General features: G+C 62.9%; 1 protein-coding gene across 2 annotated transcripts; it reads left to right on the top strand.

The window, feature by feature from the left end:
- Positions 1-3722: 3722 nt before the first annotated feature.
- On the top strand, positions 3723-14425 carry CRYBG2 (crystallin beta-gamma domain containing 2). 2 transcript variants are annotated; one of them, XM_085081291.1, is made up of 20 exons: positions 3723-3872; positions 6638-8702; positions 9206-9253; positions 9345-9463; positions 9725-9881; positions 9961-10100; positions 10187-10313; positions 10599-10634; positions 10707-10834; positions 11010-11136; positions 11399-11541; positions 11621-11747; positions 11838-11870; positions 11963-12075; positions 12229-12358; positions 12500-12639; positions 12725-12848; positions 13293-13451; positions 13778-13937; positions 14079-14425. In XM_085081291.1, the coding sequence occupies exons 2-20, from the start codon at positions 6720-6722 to the stop codon at positions 14165-14167; spliced, it is 4083 nt and encodes a 1360-aa protein (XP_084937417.1). In that variant the 5' UTR covers positions 3723-3872; positions 6638-6719; the 3' UTR covers positions 14168-14425. The 2 variants fall into 2 exon arrangements, with proteins under 2 accessions (XP_084937417.1, XP_084937416.1); XM_085081290.1 differs by lacking the exon at positions 3723-3872 and having other exon boundaries at positions 3948-8702.
- The last annotated feature ends 3966 nt before the right edge of the window (positions 14426-18391 follow it).

Here is an 18391-nt window from a genome sequence, read left to right on the forward strand (position 1 = left end):
TTTAAACGCAGCAATCACTTCCTCAGCACCCACCAATTCCTGCCCATCCTCAGTGACTTTCCACCCATGTGACTCAGCCACATCCCTGATCGCAGCACTTCCAGGCATCATCCCTTTCCATCACAGCCTCCTTTCCCCAGCGCCAGTGTCACAGCCCCGCAGCAGCGCCGGCCCTGTGTCATATTTCTGTGTGTGGTGTATTTGTTTTCGGAGCCTGTTGAATGGCAAATGCGAAAGGGAAGGAGACTCCTTCCTGTTCTTTCAGAGCTGGTCGCTGTGCCCTGCTCGGCTTCAAGGGAATAGCCGGCAAAGCGGCCGCTTTCACAAATAATGGCTTCATTAGATTGAAAGAAGTGGACAGTGACCTCACTGAAATGGACTTTCTGACCCCTGCTGACCTCTGGCCCCGGCTCTGACAGCCTGTAAATCTTCCCCCTCGGCACGGCCGGGGCAAGGGCAGGAGCTCTGTGAGCCCAGAGCCGGTGGTGCTGTCCCTGGCTGGACCCGCAGAGCTGCCCCGGGGCTGCTGGATCCATCCAGGCGCTGGGCCCGGCAGGATGAGGCCTGGGGGATGTGCAGTGCCAGACACGAGGGTCACAGCCCTGGCAGAGATGGGCATTGGTGTCCCCATGGTGCTGCAGACCCCACCATGGTCCTGGGGACTGAAGTGCCATGGAAAATGGTGTTATCAGGACTGAGGCTCCAGCGCCATCTCCCAGCAGTCACTGTCACCACTGACCGGCTCAAAAGCAGCCCCCGAGCTCCTGCCAAGGAAAACTGATCCCTCTTCCTGCCCATCCCACAGGCACAGCCCCCCTGGCTGCACACAGGCACACAAACCTCCTCCAACCCTGGCTCAGCCCACCTCCACCTCCTCCTGTGGGCACAGACCCTTCCCTCCTGTCCCCAACGCCTCCTTCCCCACCCACCCAGCCCAGGATGCTGGTGGCCACTGCCCAGTCCTTCCAGCCCATCTGCTGGTGGGGAAACTGAGGCACGAGGGGGAGCAGTGTGTGTTTGTGCAATGGGAGCCCATGCTGGGTACTCCACCCTGCCGTGCCTAAGGCTGGCACTTGCCCACCGTGCCACAACCCCAGTGCTGCCCCTCACATCCCACCTCCCTCCTCCCCACCCTCACACACTCGCTGCTGACCTTTGGCTACGAAGCAATCAATAAAGGAGGCCATGGAGCTGCTCCTCCCCCTCACTGGACCTCCACACCCCCCTGCTCGCCCCGTGCCTCCAACAAGCCCAGCCGGGACTGAGGGATGCTCTCAGTGCTGGGGACATGGAGCTGGGGGGACATTGGCACACGTGTGCTCCCCAAGGGTGCCCTGCCCAGGCAGCGCCTTCCCAGCGCTCCAAAAATGCTCCCCGGAGCTTCTTTCTGGCTGCAGGGTGTTGGTGGTTGTCCCACAGCTCTCTGGAGCGTGGCCATCCTGCTGCCATCCCAAACGGGGCTCCCCGGGGCTTTGGCACTCAGCAGGGGAAGCGTGAGGAGTGTTGCTGAGGGGTGCCCTGTAGGGTGCTGATGGGGCCAGGCTGCCCCAGCTCCCTGCCCTTCCATAGGGCAGGAAGGGTGTGAAAGCAGGTAGAGAGAGTCCTGTGCCCTGGCCTGGACGGGTTGTGCCCAAATTCGGTAGCTCCCTTTGATAAAAGCCCTGGGGCAGCAGCTGATTGATCGGCTGCAGAGCAGGGATTGATCAGGATTTCAGCCCATACATATTCCTGCTCCCTGATAAAGGGGAATCGATAGCTGAAAGATATTCCTTGGAGGCTGCAGACCCCCACAGACCAGAGCTCATGACTGCCCTTGCTCCTTAAATCCCCCCACCCCTGTTCAAAGCTCACTCCCCCCAACAGAAAACCCAGGCAGTGGGGGAGAAAATTGGTCTGGGGGAGCCAGCAGGGAACAGCAGGATATTGAGGAAAGGCAGAGCCTGAACCTCACCTCTCAAAGCATTGGCCTGTCCTGCATCTTCCTCCCCTCACTGGTGGCCTGGCAAGAAGGGTTTTCATCCTTCTGAGGTGCTGGAGAGGGCCTTTCAAAGTCCTGGTCAGGGTGACCCCAGGGAAGCTGAGCTGGCTGATATATCCACAGCCCATCACCTTCATTAACTCTGAACAGCAGCAACTGCTGCCCTGGCTCAGCCCTGCCCCACTACTGACACCTGGAATCTCACTGCAGGTGTGGGCAGAGCAGAGCCTCCCAGGTGCCACAGGAATGGGGGACAGACACCCAGTGTTCACCCCGGGGAGGGGGTGCGGCTCATGGGGTGTCTTTTTCCACTACCACCTTCTCATCTTCCCCTGCCTGCAGGGAGGATGACAGTGGGACATCCCTGCAGCCCCGGCAGGACTCGGGGTGCTGTGGGGTTCCCTCCAGCCCTGTCTCCCTCCCGGGAGCTGAGGCTGAGCTTGTTCCCGCCTGTCCCCAGCGTGCTCCGTTCCGTGTCCCTCCCTTTGCACACAGTGACTCAAGGCCCAGGCTCGCCCCGGTGTCCCTCCAGCTTCTCCAGTGCCTGGGGAACTGGTTTGCTGCTAAACCCTCCCCGGCCAGCGCCGGCGGTGCGGGGGGCTGTGGAAGGGCTGGCTCGACTGCTTCGGCACGTACACACGCTTGTACATGCTAAACACACGCTTGTACATGCTAAACACACGCTTGTGCATGCTAAACACACGCGTGCACTCACAGTCACACAACCCCAACACGCCACAGCCGGGCCGGGGCTGTCGGGACCACATCTCTGCCCCTCCTGCGAGCCCACGGCGCTGGGGGATGCAGGGGCCAAATCCCGCTCCCGTGCCCGAGCCACGAGGACGAGCAGTCTGTCCCCGCGTGGGTGCTCAGAGACCCTTGGGGTCCCGGCGAAGGGCACGGGAGGGGACCGGGGACCTGCCAAAACCCGGCAGAGGGAGCTCGGCTCTGCCTCAGTGTCCCCAGCACGTGCGCGGTGTCACCCAGAGCTGGGTGCCCCCGGGCGCCCCAGCCGGAGTTGAACTGTGGCCACCCGCGCCGGGCTGGCGGTGGCCGGGGAGGCTCCTGGGCTGGGCCAACAGCTGGGAGTGGTGGCCCCGGGGTGAGGCTGGCACCGCAGCGAGCTCCCGCGGGCTGGGGCGGAGCGGGAGGGCAGGGCGACGATACGGGGAGGGTGTTGGCCCTGCTGCCCTCCCAGCCCTGCCGGGACAGGGCCCTGCGCCCCGGGGTCAGGTGTCCCGCGGTGGCCCAGGGCTACCGTGACCTCCACTCCATTCCCAGGCCCATGTGAAGCCCCTCGAGAGCCCCAGCCCTCCTAGACCTGGGAGATCCCCCCGCATTCAGAGACTCTAGAGAACGTGTTGCAGGGTTGAGGGCTCCACGTGGGACCCCCGGGAAGCTGATTGACCCGGGGGCAATCACAGCCCTGGGGACCCCCTGCCCCTCCCCACGGTGTGTTGCGACCCTGCCAGCCCTACGGCCCGGCAGATGGCGGGGGCACCGTACTGGCTGGAAGCGCGGTGACAAAAGTGGTTCCTGATGTCCCTTCTGAGGTTACCATCGCCCTTCACTCGGGTGGGTGGTGGGATGGAGATCCGGGAAGCCCAGAGCCACCCAGGCCGGCTGGGCTCCCTCCCGGCGCTGCTGAGTCGGAGGAAACGGGGGAGCTGGGTGCTGGAACCAGCCCGACCGGCTCCCCGGCTGTCAGCACCTGAGGAATGCCAAACCTCCGCTGCGCCAGGGCTGGGTGCTCAGGGCTGGGTGCTCAGGGTGACTCTGCCGGTCCGCCCAGCTGTGCGGTGTGCACAGAGCAGCACCGTGAGCCGCTCGGCGCGGCACGCACGGCACAGACCCCGCTGGTCCCCGGCCGGCACGGCGGACCCTCGGCCGGCAGGTACAGGGGGTGCAGGGTGGGCTCCCCGGGCACAGGGTGCTGCCCGTCCGGCCCGGCTGGTGGAGCTGCTTGCAGGGAGGGGATTCTGTGGTTCTGTGGCGCTGCGGGAGGAGGGCAGCGGTGCTCCTGTCCCGCTGCCACCCAGCAGGGCTGCGCGGTGCTCGGACCCGTGATCTGGCTGGGAAGGTGCTGGGGTTGGTCCCTGCTCCCCCGGGATCGGCAGCGGCCAGGGAGGGGGGATGGGGCTGGGAGGTGGGGGCTGAGCCCAGCTCTGACTCTCTCACCTTCAGTCCCTGAATTTGGGGGGCTGCTAGGGTTGTAATCCAACTCCTGCCACCAAAGTGCATCCCAAGAGGCACCGGAGTGAGCTGGGACTCCTCCACGCCTGGTGGCCTCATGACCTGGGCTGAGGGGACAGCGGGGCTCCCCTGTCACCCCTGTCCCCCTCCATGCAGGGCACGGGGCTCAGCGGGGGGAGGCAGAGGCAGCGAGGGGGGCGGTGGTTTCGCTGCCCTCCCCATGAACCTCAGCCCGTGCAGCAGCCGCCCAGCCCAGATTTCAGATCCCTGATTTTCCTGAAGGCGGCAGGTCCGCTCTCACCCCGCGGTGACAGAGCTCAGCCCAACGTGGCCGGAGGCTCAGCTTAATCCGTGGTCACCAGCTCAAAGGCAGCCGCAGCTGCTGCCCTCGGCCCCTCCATCTCTCCTGAATATTAAACAGCACCTCGTGCCTTTGACTTGGGTGCTGGGCGACCCTTTGGGGTGACAGGAGGCAGCAAATGAGGTCAGCAGGTTGGCTTGGCTTGGCCAAAGGGGATTAATTAGAGCCGTGCTGGGTGCCCCGATGTGGCAACACCACTGGATCCAGCCTGGCATGTCCGGGCAGGTGGGGATGGCCAGCAGGAGCAACCAGGGAGCTGCAGGGTCTTGTCCTCTTGTCCTTGCATCCTCGTGTCCTTATGTCATCATGTCCTCATGCTCTTGACCCATTGCTGCCAGAGGAATTATTTCAGCAGAAAATGAGGTGCTGGGACAGAGCAGGGCTCTGGGTGAGCTCCTTCCAACCTGTGGGGCCCAGGGTTGCACCAGGGCTGTGCTGGATCCAGCTGCAGGGATGGGATGGGAAAGACAGACCTGGAGATCTTTGGAAATCCAGCTCCAGGTGAGAGGCAGGATGCTGAGTCAGCCTCCCCCCAGCACCCCCATGCTGCACGGAGCCAGCATCCCTGTCCTTGTGCAGTCCTGGAGCCATGGGCAGGGCCAGTGCATCCATCCTTCTTCCACTGGGGAATGCCATGACCCTGCAGATCCAGCTGTGGCCCTGGAGATCCAGCTGTGGCCCTGGAGATCCAGCTGTGGATTTGCCCATGTAGCTGTACAGCCCCACCCAGGCTGGTCCCAGCCTCGAGCAGCGCTGGCTGTCCCAGACAAGGTCTCATCGCCTTCCGGAAAAATGACACAAACTCTTCCTATCTGTTCTGGAAAGACCTGCTGGGCCGGGAAGAGCAGGATCTGGAGGGCGCGTGGCGGGCTGGCAGAAGGGGCAGGCAGCTGCCTGTACCCAGGACTTCCCTGCCTGCCCCCAGCTCCCTGATCCCCTTAGGGACTGGGAAAACCCAACCTGCCTACGTTGGATTCATCCCATCTGGCTGGTGCAGGATGAGTTTACCTCCCAAGGTGTTCCCCGGGGAAAGGAGCCCTGGGACTTGTGCAGGAAGGTGTCCCCATTTCCTGATGGGGACCTCAATCTCAGCTTGTCCTCGGGCTGACCCCAAATCCCCATCCCTGCCTCTGTCCCTGTAGCTGGGCGGTGACACCGAACAGCTCCTAAATGGGAGATGTTGGGATGTGGGTGCACTTACAGCTCCCTCCCCAGCACCTGCTGTGTCAGCTGCTTCCCAATCCCAAACCCAGCAATAAAACCCTTCTGGGACAGGGATGTGGCCACAGGACAGGGACGCTTCTGCTGGCAACCCCCTGAGCCGAGGTGGCACATGTGTCCCTGTCCTCTGCCCTGAGCCCCAGGGACCACAGCGATGCCCACCCTGCAGCACTCAACACCAGGATGTGGAGCTGAGTGCCGGGACCATTCTGGATCAGGGGCTGAGCGCTGGGTGATCATCCCAGTTCATTCCCTCCTGCCGATGGAGCTGCAGAGGTGGACAGAGCCATCCCACCTTTGCCACATAGCCATAGGGAAGGGTCAAGGGATGATGCTGCTCACGTCTCCACCTCCTCCTGCACACCCCGCGGCTGCCCCAGCCCTGGTCCCGATCCCAGCCAGGCCCTTTCCCCCATGGAGCAGCTTCCCTGTTGTTTTCTGGGCTTGTTTGTTTGCTGCATTTGCTGACTCGGCGCAGCCTTGCTGCCCGCCTGACTCATCGCACAGCTCGGGGAACGGCACAGCTCGGGGCACGGCACAGCACGGCCCGGCCGCATCCTGCACACTCACCCGTGCCCTGCCGGGTCTGCCAGAGCCCACCGCGGCGTGTGGCAGAGCTCCCACCATCCCTGCTGGCCACAGCAGCCCCACACGGGCAGGCAGAGGGACGCACGGTGCCTCCCACCCCCTGCAGGTGCCGGGATGGATGGCAGGAGCATCACAAGAAGTGCCAAAGCCACCTCCTGTGTCCACGGGATACCCCCAAAACGTCCTGCGGGATCAGAGGGAGGTCTGTGGGTGTTGAGGGTCTGTTTTGGGGCCAGGGCCGCTCCCCGCGGGATGGTTGCTCTCAGCTCTCCCAGAGACTCCTTTTCTCCCCGCAGCTCTGCCAGTCCCAGCGTGGCGGCCGCAGGGGCTGAGCCCGGCAGTTACGGGAGCACGGCATTCCCTGCCCGCCCCCCCGGCATGGATCCACCGTTCCGGCACACCAAGAGCAGGGGCTTCATCTCCAGCGCGGAGCTCAGCATGAAGCAGGCGGCCGCGGGAGCTCCCGAGGGCAGATCCCGCTTCCAGAAGGTCTCGCTGGTGTCGCGGCGGCTGGAGAGCACGGGGAGCGCGCGGGGCCGGGACGGGAGCCCCTCCCGCGTGTCCCTCCTGCTGCAGGCCTGGGAGAGGGAGATCGTGGAGAAGACAGGCTCCAGCCCCGCCACCCCGACCCATCGGGAGCACTCGTCCTCCGTCAGCGTCCTCAAGGACTTCACGACGCACGGCCCCATCTTCTCGCAGGTCTATTCCCCGGCGCAAAAACCTCGGCGGCAGGACGAGCGGGGGAAGGGGGAGCCCGGAGCTGACGGTACCCCCTGTCCGGTGGGTGCCCCCCGAGAGCTGCCCGTGCACAGGGAGAGCTACGTGCACGGCACCCTCCTGCCCACCCGCCCCGCCGAGCGGTCCGCGGGTGGCCCCGGCGAATGTCCCGGTGCCCCGTGCGCCGCCAAGCCCGGCTGCGTCACTACCCTGCCCAGGGCCAGGCAGGTCACCGTGCTGCGGACGGGCAGGGACGCGGCCGGGCCTGAGCCGCGGCCGGCGGAGGGACGGGAAGCCCCAAACGGGACACACGACACTGCCGGGGCCACCGCGGCCTCGCCGCAGCGGGACAGCCCCGGGCAGGATGGCAGCGGCTCCGCTGCAGCTGCAGTAGGCAATGAGAGCTCTCTAGGCACCACAGAGGCCGCTGGGCTCCCGGCCCAGGAGAAAGACTTGCCCCAAGCCGAACCCACGCCGGTGAACGCAACTCCGGGAGCCGACGACAGGCCCGGGGACCCACAGACCAGTCCAACCAGCTCCCCGCAGTGTCCCTCGGCAGGCGCCGGTGGCCAGGCTGATCCGGATGGCGCAGGTGAGGGAAGCGTGGCAGAGGTGGATGGCACCATTTCAGCCACGCCACCGAGGACAGAGAGCCCCCCGGGAGCTGGCAGCACCCCCGAGAACCCCTCCTTGGAGGTGGGCGATGGTCCAGAGCCTTCATCCGAAACACCAGCACCAACAAAAGCTGAGATTGAGTTGCAGGGGGATGAGATGACGGGAGACCCCCAGGGCACAGCGCAAGAGCCTGAGAGCATTGCAGAGCCCCCCACCGAGACCCCAGCCCCTGATCCCCCAGCTGAGAGCCCCCCAGATGCCACCGAGGAGGACCCCGAGCTGCTGGTGGACATGGAGATCTTTGTGGACACACTGCGCAACATGGAGCCCTCGGAGATGCGGAAGGCACCCAAAGCCCCCCGGCAGCCCCGGCCGTCGGCGTTGAGCCGCTGCGCAGCTCTGCCCCCAATCCACGAGGACCACGTGGCCCCCCGAGCCCCAGTGTCCCTGCCTGTGGCCCTGCGGGAGCTGCTGGCACGGGGCCCGGTGGGGCGGCCCGAGGAGACCCCCGAGGAAGAGGAGGAGATCGAGAACCCCTACCTGAGCCCCGAGGAGCGGGCGGCCGCGAGGACTCTCCGTGCAGTGCCCAGGGACAATGCGGCGGGCGATGGGTGGGTGGAGGGGAGCTCACTCCTGGGGACACTGGGAGCAGAGGAAAAAGCCAAACTGATGGATGGCGGCCCAGCCGAGCGGAGTGTCCTCTTCCGAGGGAATGTTCTCAAAGGCATGGCACTGCTCTCCCACTTTTTGGAGCAGCGGGCAGCTGCAGCTGACGAGGGCAAGCTCTACTCCCGCCTGGACAAAAGTGTGCTCTACAGCCGCTTCGTGTCCCCCAGTGCCGCCCTGCTCGAGCTGCCCGACGGCGATGGGGGCACGGGCTCACCCCTCCTCAGAGACCACAACGGGCTGGGTCCTGGTGGCCATTCTGGCCCCGAGATGGCCATGCTGGAAGCCCTGAGTTCTGGCGCTGTCCCTCCTGTCACCGAGGAGCCGGAGAGCACCGTGACCCTGTGCCCCACCGATGTCCTGGTGAGTGAATCCAGCACAGCGCCCAGAGAAATGCTCTCCTTTCCTGGTAGTGTGGGAAGGTGGTGCTGAACTCTGCAGCATCTTTCCCTGTTCCCAAATATGGCTTGTGAGAGGCCATGGGGTGAAAGTGCAGGCACTGAGATGAGTGATGGGAGGGCACTGGGACGGGTTGTGGGAGGATACCGGGATAGGTGATGAGAGGATACTGGGATGGGTGATGGGAACATACTGGGATGGGTGGATACGAGGTCAAGTGATGGGAGGGTGCCACCACGGACGCTGGGAGGGTCCCGGGCGGGTGACAGGAGGGTCGGGGGCAGGCGGGAGGCTGATCCCCAGCAGTGCAGGAATGCTCGAGGTGTGGCTGCTCGGGGCGGTGGGAGGATCTGGCAGACGCCAGACGCGAGGCTGCGGCTGCGGCTCCCTTGGGCTGCAGGGAGATGGCTGGTGCGGCCGATGTCCCTCCGTGCTCCTCACCCGCCCGTCCCCTCGGCTCTTCACAGCAGGAGGACAAGGAGGGCTTGATGAAGATCAACACAAGACCTGGCAAGGTACAGGGAGGGCGGTGGGGCCGGGCTGGGCCGGCTGGCCGGGGCATGGCGCAGTGTGACAGCACTATCCCACCATGTCACCTTTTCCCAGATCATCCTCTACTCCGATGCCGGCTTCGCGGGGCAGAAGAGGGAGATTTGGGACGACGTCCCCGACGCCACGTCCTGGGAGCTCTCACACACAATCTCCATCCGAGTCATCCGAGGCGGGTAGGGACAATCTCAAGGCGAGAAGGCGCGGAGAGGACACAGAGGGAGGGCTTGGCTGGGACTCGTGCGTTCCCCGTGCCGGGGATGTCGGGCAGCTCCCAGCCCGGGGTTCAGGAGTGATCGTCCTGCCGGTGCTAATTACGGCGGCTGCAGCACCGCGGCGGTGGGAGGACGTCCCCACCCACACCCTGCCCCGAGGGCACCCGCAGGGCTGCAGGTAAAGCTGGATTTCCCCCCGTTTTGCCCCCACGCCGCTGCCAGGTGGGTGATGTACGAGAAGCCGCGCTTCCACGGCCGCAAGTGCGTCCTGGCCGAGGGGGACGTGGAGATTGACAATCCCTGGACGGCGTACGGGGAGAACGGGCAGCGCCGCGGGAGCGTCCCGTTCCGCATCGGCTCCTTCAAGAGGGTGGTGCGGGTGAGTGTATGGATCTTCCGGAGCCTCCCAGCACCCACAAGCAGCGGTGCAGGACCCTGGAAGGCCGCTGTTCCCCCAGGATTACCGGACCCCCGAGATAAGCCTCTTCGCAGAGGAGAACGGCGAAGGCGCCCGGCTCAGGTTCACCGACTCGGCTGAGGACACTCGCACCCGGGGACAGGCGCTGGCTGCCGCCTCCATCATCGTCCACTCGGGCCTGTGAGCGGAACCCGGGGGCTGGGGGGTGCCAGGAGGGCTCCAGCAGGGATTGGAGCAGGGTGTGATGCCTTCCCCTCCTTCCCCAGGTGGCTGGTTTACTCCAAGCCTTTCTTCGACGATGATCCGTATGTTCTGGAGCCGGGCGGGTACCCCAATTTAAAGGCTTGGGGAGCAAAGGACCCATCCATCTGCTCCATGCATCCCATCAGGCTGGTGAGAGCTGGTTCCTGGGCTGTGGTTCTGGGATGCTGGGGCTGTAGCCAGGTGGAGCGTGTTCTGGCAGCTTCTGACTCCCATCGGTGGGATCCTGGTGTGGAATCAGGCCAAGCATAGCTCTGGAAAGTGCTCCTATGGGTTAGGGGTGAAGGAAAGCTTCAAAAGAGGTTCTTGAATGAAAACAACCCAAAAAACAGCTCAGGCTTTAAAGGGGGGTAGCAGATGTCCCTGCAAGGTCCCCTCCTGCCACCACAGCCTCACTGGGGCTCCTTCTCCTCGCAGGGCTGCCCCGTGGTGGAGAGACCCGGTGAGCCACAGGTGAGTGCTGGGGAAGCTGGGAGCTGTGGCTGGGATGGCTGTGGGACAATTCTCACCCTGCCATGTCCCCAGGTGCTGATCTATGAGGCTGCAGCTTTCCAGGGCCGCAGCTTCACCATCAGCAGAGATATCTATGACCTGAAGCACCTGCCCGAGCCAGCACTGCCCACTGCGGGCTCCCTGCGTGTCCTGGGTGGCTGGTGAGTGGCAGGGGTAGGCAGGGCTGGCATCCCAGCTGGAACAGGCTGGGAAAGTGATGGTCACCCTGGCAAGGGCTGTGGGTGGCTTGGGAGAGAGGGTGTGGGTGGTGTCCCCGTGCCCCAGCATGTGGAAATCCTCTGGAGTGCTCACTGCCCGTGTCTGCCTGTGCCACAGCTGGGTTGGCTACGAGAAGGAAGGTTTCCGTGGGCACCAGTACCTGCTGGAGGAAGGGGAGTACCAGGACTGGAGGCAGTGGGGCGGCTACAGCAAGGAGCTGGTGTCCCTACGGCTGATCCGGACGGTGAGGGCAGGGATGGGAGTCGCTTGGGAAAGGACCTAGTGTGGGCAGAGAGAGCTAGGCACCCCCATCCCATCCTCACCCCACAAACGAAGTCTTCCCTGCCTGTCAGGCAGCTGGGCATGGCCTGGGATCCCCCAGACTCATCCAAGCAGAAGTTTGGGAGCTGTTCCCATCCTCCCTGGGGTGCCTGAGGCTGGGCAGGATCCAGGCTGAGCCCACAGCCCCTTCCCCTGACTGACCATGGGCCTCCTTCTCCCCACAGGACTTCTCTGACCCAGCGCTGGTCCTCTTTGAGGCCATGGACTTCGAGGAGGGCCCAAGTGTGGAGCTGAGTGAGGCACTCCCTGACACACAGCTGGCTGGCTATGGCACTGTCACCCAGTCCATCCATGTGCTGAGCGGCGTGTGAGCGTGGGGACAGGGCACAGGGGGCCTGGGGGGCAGCTGGGGGGGAACTGAGCCAACACTCCCCTTCTCCCTGCAGGTGGGTGGCCTACGAGGGCCCCAACTACTCGGGTGAGCAGTACATCCTGGAGAAGGGGGTGTACCGCAATTGCGAGGACTGGGGGGCCACCGACTGTCACATCGCTTCGGCACAGCCCATCCTGCAGGTCAGGGGACATCCCCTTCCTCATGGGAGCCCCTGGGGCTGGTGGGGGTCACAGCCAGACACCCCTCAGCCCTGCTCTGTTCACTTCCAGGTCAAGGAACACAACCTCCACTTCGTCTCCAAGGTCAGGGGTGGTGGATGGGGAGACACAGCCCCTTGTGGGGTGGTGGTGATGCTTTGCGCCTCTCACCGAGCCCCTCTGCTCCCTCTCCCCAGATCCTACTTTTCTCAGAGCCTGACTTCTTGGGGGATCACGTTGCGTTTGAGGAGGACCAGGGGGCTCTGCCCGCAGCCTTCATCCCACGCTCCTGCAGAGTCCGTGGGGGCAGGTGTGGTGTCCTGGGCCATGTGGAATGGGGACAGGGACAACAACCTGGGCAGCCCTGTGGGGCGGGGGGCAGGACAGGGTGCTGGGGGGTCACAGGAGGGATGGGTACCCACCGAGATGGCTCTGTCAGCCTGGGAATGCTCCTCCCCACCAGCTGGATCCTGTTCGACGGGCAGGACTTCGCGGGAGAGCAGCACGTGCTGTCCGAGGGTGAATACCCCACACTCAGTGCCATGGGCTGCCTCTGCTCCACTGCCATCCGCTCCTTGAAGAAGGTGCCACTGGTGAGTTCCCTTTTCTCTTCTGAGACCCCCAAAAGGTTTTTGCGCTCTCACAGGCACCCCCAGTTCTGGCTCTCCATCCCTGGAATCTTCACTCCTCCCCCCTTCCCCCTTCCCACCCCGTCTCTGTCCCCAATCCCACAGTTTTTCTCGGAACCCTCCATCTTCCTGCACGGGCTGGAGTGTTTCGAGGGGAAGGAGATCGAGCTGAACTCCGAAGTGCGGAGTCTCCAGGCAGAGGGATTCAACAACCATGTGCTGTCGGTGCGGGTCAAAGGAGGGATGTAAGTGAGCCCCTGTCCCTCAGCACCCCGTGGGTGTCACCTGCCCACCCGAGGTGACCTGTCCCATGCCTTCCTGCCCCCACAGCTGGGTGCTGTGCGAGCACGGTGATTTCCGAGGGCGGCAGTGGCTGCTGGACTGCACTGAGATCACCAACTGGCTGACCTACAGTGGGCTGCAGCACGTGGGGTCCCTCTACCCCATCCGCCAGGTGAGTGTCACCTTTGGGAGGGGACAGGGCACTGGCACCTGGGGGGCAAACCCCAAAACCCCGGGGCACAAGGCTCACATGGAGATAAAGAGCTGGGGGAGCCTGGGGAGCAGCAGCCTGCAGCTGATGATTCTGACACAGGAAACGTGCCACCAGCTCGGCACTGTCACCCAGATTCCTGTCCCCCACCCTGGGAGTGGCAGCCTCTGTGGTGAAACGCTCCCTGTGGGTAGCTGCCTTGTAAAATCCACGGCATCCCAATGCAGTGAGCCGTGCCCATGCCAGCTACAAGGGACAGGTCACGGTCACAGCCATCACCCTGGGGACCTCCTGGGGGACAATGGGGAGAACACCCAGGGGTCCAGGATCCTCCCTTCCCAAAGCCCCAGCCAGGTGAGGCAGCAGGGTTTTTTGGGTGCAAAGCCCATGTTTCTCTCATTGCAGAGACGGATCTATTTCCGCATCAGAAGCAGGGAGCTGGAGCTCTTCCTCTCAGTCCCCGATGATGTGGAGGACATGAAGGCAGGGCGGGTGGTGGTCTCCAGCCTGAGTGAGCAGAGCAACTCCATCTGGTACTACGAAGATGGGCTCATCAAAAACCAGGTCAGGGCTGAGGTGTGACAGCCAGCACCCCCGAGGGGACCGGGGCAGCCCCTGGCAGGACTCCTGCTAGGGTACTCCCCACCTCACAGCCATTTTCCAGGGTTTACAACAGCTTTTCCCAGCCTCTGACCTCAGCCTTGTCCCTAGAAATCTGGTGATTGTCCCCTCTGAATCTCCCCTGGAGATGTGAAGTCATTCCTGCCTTCCCTGTGGAGTTTTCATCACCCTCATCACTGCCACCTCTCACTGAGGGGTTTTCCTGCTCATCCCACACTCACCAGTTTCGTTTACAGGGAAATCCCTCTGAGCCTTTGTGTCCCTCGCAGGTGGCCCCCAACATGAGCCTGCAGGTCATCGGGCCGGCCGGGAAGGGCTCAAAGGCCGTGCTGTGGTCTGAGACTCGGATGCCACGTCAGACCTGGAGCGTGGATTCTCAAGGACGAATCCGCAGCCAGATGTTTGAGGACATGATCCTTGATGTCAAGGGTGAGGCCTCAGCACTGTGCAGGGGCAGCTTCCTCAGGGATGCCCAGAAATGGGGTGTCTGGCTGTGACACGGGGCACCCACCCCCTGAGCACCATCAGGAGTGGGGTTTGCCCTCCCCAAACCTTCCCCTTGCTCTGCAGGCGGCCGAACCTACGACCGGGACCACGCCATCGTTTGGGACATGGCTGATCAAAGACCTACACAGATCTGGGACATCCAGGTGCTATGAGGGGCAGAGGTGCCATGGGGCAGGATGGGGACACCCAAGCACCTCTCTACCCCATCTGCTGGTGTGAAGGATGCCCATCAACCTCTCCATCACGGGGGAACCCTGAACATGGTTCATGAAGGATCCCATGGACACAACCAGCGTGGCACCCTCTGGAGAGCAGCAGAGCCCCCTCCCCACAAGCATTTCTTCCCCCAGAACTGTATTTATGTACGTGTGTAAGATACAGCCCTGCTTGTCTGGGCCAGCTCTGCCTGAGTGGTCAGTGTCCTTGGTCTTGTCCTTGCACTGCCCACAGCCTGGCACTGCCCACTGCCCGCCGCCAGCCCAGGCCTGATCCTGCTGCCAGGATGGGATCCCAGTGCCCTCTAGTGCCCACGGGCACAGACAGCTCCGCGGCCATGGAGTTTGAGGCGGGAGGCACTGGCCAAGCCGTGCCCTGGGAGCACCGGGGGCTGAGGGACCACAGCAGCTCCAGCTCAGCTGCGGCCTTAGGGGGTCCCATCGAGGCACCCCGGGCTGAGCTGTGGGCCAGCCGCGTTCACTGCACCTGATGCAGGGCTGCATCATGGCTCAGGCAGCCACACGAGGGACTCAAAGGTTAAGATCTGACTGGCAGGAAGGGACGCTGAAGAAAGTGAAATTCCCTCACTGTCGCTGAGCCCTCAGCACGCCGCAGCTCCCACTCGAGCCGCGGCCGCCCCTCACAACGAGCGAGCCCGCCTTTTCCGGTCTTATATGCCCTCTGCCAGGCCAGGATTGGCTGAGGGCGGGAGCTGGCGGCACCTGACTGGCGGGGAGCATAGCCCTTGCTACGGGATTGGCCAGGGCTGCGCGCGGGCTGCGCGCGATGCCACGCCCGGCCTGAGGGGGACGCGGGCGAGTCCCGGCAGCACCCGCCGAGTGCCGGGGGACACTGCGGGGGACACGGCGGGGGACACTGCGGGGTCCCAGCTCTGCTCCCCCACCTCACCGAGGGTTGAAGCCCCGGGTAAGGGGCCGGTGCGGCGCCCCCCACCCCCGTCAGCCCCGGTGCCGAACCGCCCCGACGCGGAGAAAAGCCCGAGGTCTCGGCACCAGCGCGTTTATTTCTCCACTCCCCAAGGCCGGGGGCTCACTCCGAGGCCCGGGGTCGAGGGGGAAGAAGGGCGGCAGGAACGGGAGCGGTGCCGTGCTGCTGGCGTGCGGGGAATGCCATCCTGGGGAGGGTCTTCTCGGGGGTTCCGGGGAGGCGGGGGGCACGCCGGTATCCCTTCCCGATCAGCGCAGGTGCAGGCAGAGCGCCCCGATCACCCCCATGGCGATGGAGAGGAGCGGCGGGCGAGCGCCCGGCGGGCTCAGGCTGGTGCTGGTGACGTTGCTCGGTGCGGTATCTTTGGGAGGAGACTCCTCCTCTTTCGCCTGGCCGAGGGACTGGAAAAGAAAACGAGTTTCAGACATCCCTCCCAACAGCAGCACGGGGGTGAAAGCCCCCAGAGCCCTCACCCCACGGTCGTGGGGGAAAAGGGAGCTGGGGCACTGGTGCCCACACTGCCCCAGCCCAGGCAGGACAAACAGCCTCCTGGCCGGTTCCCCTTCACATTCAAACTCTTGGCTTTTGCATTGTCCTAACGCAGTGGGGGAAGTGAGCTCTTCCTGGAATCGCTGCCCTGGTTCTAACCGGGGGCTGTTAGAAATTAAGGGGGGAAGTGGGAGCCAGCAAGTGGTCTCTGCTCCTCCAGCTGCTGCGAGGAAGTGGCGAGAAGGTGACGAACCGCGGGCCCTGCAGCAAAGGATGAGGTGGGGTGTGGGGACAGAGCTGGGAAATGCCCGTGCTGGAAATGAGGGGCAGGGGGAGGAGGGACCCCTGTCCCCCGGGCTGTTGCAAACAGGGAGGTTGCCGTCGCTGTGTGACATGCAGAACAGCCAGGATGGCGATTTCAGGGCAGTTTCCTTCCGTCTCTAACACTGTCCTGGCTGCTGGAAAAGGGATGCCCTTCCCCACTGTCAAACACACTGTCTTACACCCCTGCTCAGGGTCCCTCCAGAGACGGGAAAGGACCAGGAATAGAGCCCAAAACTCTGCTCTGCCCCTTCACCGCACTCTTGTCCTTTTTGGCTGGTTTACAGATGGGGAATCCCAAAATGTAAATGCACCCCGTGGTACCAGGAGCAGGTTGCAGCTCTGTGGAACTTCATAAGTGAAATAAGCACAGATAAACCTGGCCCCATTACCAACATGTTGTTGGGAAAAAATCATCCCAAAAGCTGCCCCGAAGAGCATCATGTTCCCCAAAAGCATTGGCGGGTTCATCCCTCCCATGTAACACTCTTCACCCAGGAGAGCCCCAACATCCCTCAGAACAGCTCTTGGACCAAACCCCCATGGAGCCCTCCAGCAGGAAAGAAAATAGTGTCCAGTGGGGAGAGGTGAGAGGAAACCACAGAGATGTGTCCACCCAGGCCCTCCGGCCAGCCACGCTCACACTGGGCACAGGCTGTGGCCAGCATGCAAAGGAGAGGCTGGAAGATGGGCTGGAGAGCTCAGTGTGAGGGTTACAGATGTGACTGGTACTCTTAAGTGAAAGAAATGCTTCCAAAAAGCACCGTATGGAAGTATTCAGATCTCCCGGACCACGGCACAAAGCTCTTGGTAAGATCATAGCGGTTAAAGCCAAAGAGAAAACCAAATGCTGAGGTTTCCAGCTGAAAGGAGAAATTCCCCCACTGGCTGAACCCTCCCCACCCATGGGACAGAGCTGGCTGGACCCCCAAGTTCTTACCAGGCAGAGGACAAGCAGGGCGAGGAGCAGGAGCAGGCGGATGCGCTGGAGGGACAGCATGGCTGGGGCTCTCCAGATGCTGTGACACTTCATGTGACACTTCCTCGTCTGCTCCGAGCTTTTAACCACCACGGATGCACCAATCACCAGAGCCCCAAATCACACTTCCCGTCCCCGAAAGCCGGTGGGACCCAGGGCAGTTTGGGGAAGCTGCATGTGCTGCCTGTGCTGTGAGGCAGAAGGTGCCAGACGTGCTGTGGGGATCTCAAGTCTCTGGAGCAGTTTATCTACATCCCCCAGCACGAGAGCAACTCCCACTCCCTGTTCTGTGGCATGACAGTGATAAATAACAGAATGCAGAAATTTTCAGTTTTCCTGAAGTTGCTGAATAGAGCTTAAAGCTTAACTGGTAAAAATAAGATTAAAAGATATAAAGGTATGAACACAGGATGATAAACATGGCTAGAAACAGTGGAGAAACAGGTAAAAAGGACTACAGTGGGGTCTTTTGGCAAGTTATGTAAAAAGAAGGAACTCCAGGTGGACCTGGAACCAAGATGTCCCTTGGGTTTTCAGTTACAGATCCAAGTAATGGATCAGGGAAATGCTTCCTTTAGGCCCTCAAATGCATCTCTTCACAGCAAATCTCTGAGCTCCTTCACCCACTCAGCAGCAGCAGCAGGAAGCAAAGGGGAGCTGGCTCTTTGAAGATGGTTTGAAATTAAGTCACTGGACCGTGCTGAGAACACACACCTGCTGTCTGGTGAAGCACAGCTTGGTGAGCTCTCTGTCAGTTTCCGCCCAGCGCCGAGGGCTTCTCTGCGGAAAATCTGCACCAAGTTTAGCTCAGTTTTGCTCTTTGGGGAAGTTAAAACGAAAGTCTTCTGAGCACAGCCAACATCCCTGGAAGTGTCCAAGGCCAGGCTGGATGGGGTTTGGAGCAACCTGGGATAGCAGAAGGTGTGATGTCCCTGCCCATGGCAGGGGTGCAATGGGATGGGCTTTGAGGTCCCTTGAGCCCAAACCAGTCCGTGGTTCTGTGAACACCCCATCAAAGGAGGTGAAATAGGGGGTAAAATTGGCCTGTCCTGCTCCTATCTAGCTGGCAAGGCTGAGCTCCCTGGAGGGCAGCACTTCCCTGGGATGTGGGACACGCAGGGAAGGATCCTGGGATGGTGACAAGCTCTGGGAGGAGCTCAGGACATCAGCGAGGCCGACAGCAGTGCCGAGGCGAGAAAGAGACCAAGGAAGCAGGTGAAGGAATCGGGAGGAGGTGCACGCCGTGAGGAGCCGCAGGCCAGGCTGATGTGCATGAACACAGGCAGAGAGTGTGCGGAGAGGAGAGAAACGGGATCCACTCCCGCTCCGGTCCCGATCCCGATCCCGCACCCCGGGAGAACCCGCGCTGCATGCTGGGAATTGTAGTCCCCAGGCCCACAGTGCTCACCACGTGATCAGCGCC

This window comes from Lichenostomus cassidix, chromosome 23, assembly GCF_008360975.1.
Source record: "Lichenostomus cassidix isolate B80296 chromosome 23, HeHo_3.0, whole genome shotgun sequence".
In the NCBI taxonomy this organism is placed as follows: domain Eukaryota; kingdom Metazoa; phylum Chordata; class Aves; order Passeriformes; family Meliphagidae; genus Lichenostomus; species Lichenostomus cassidix.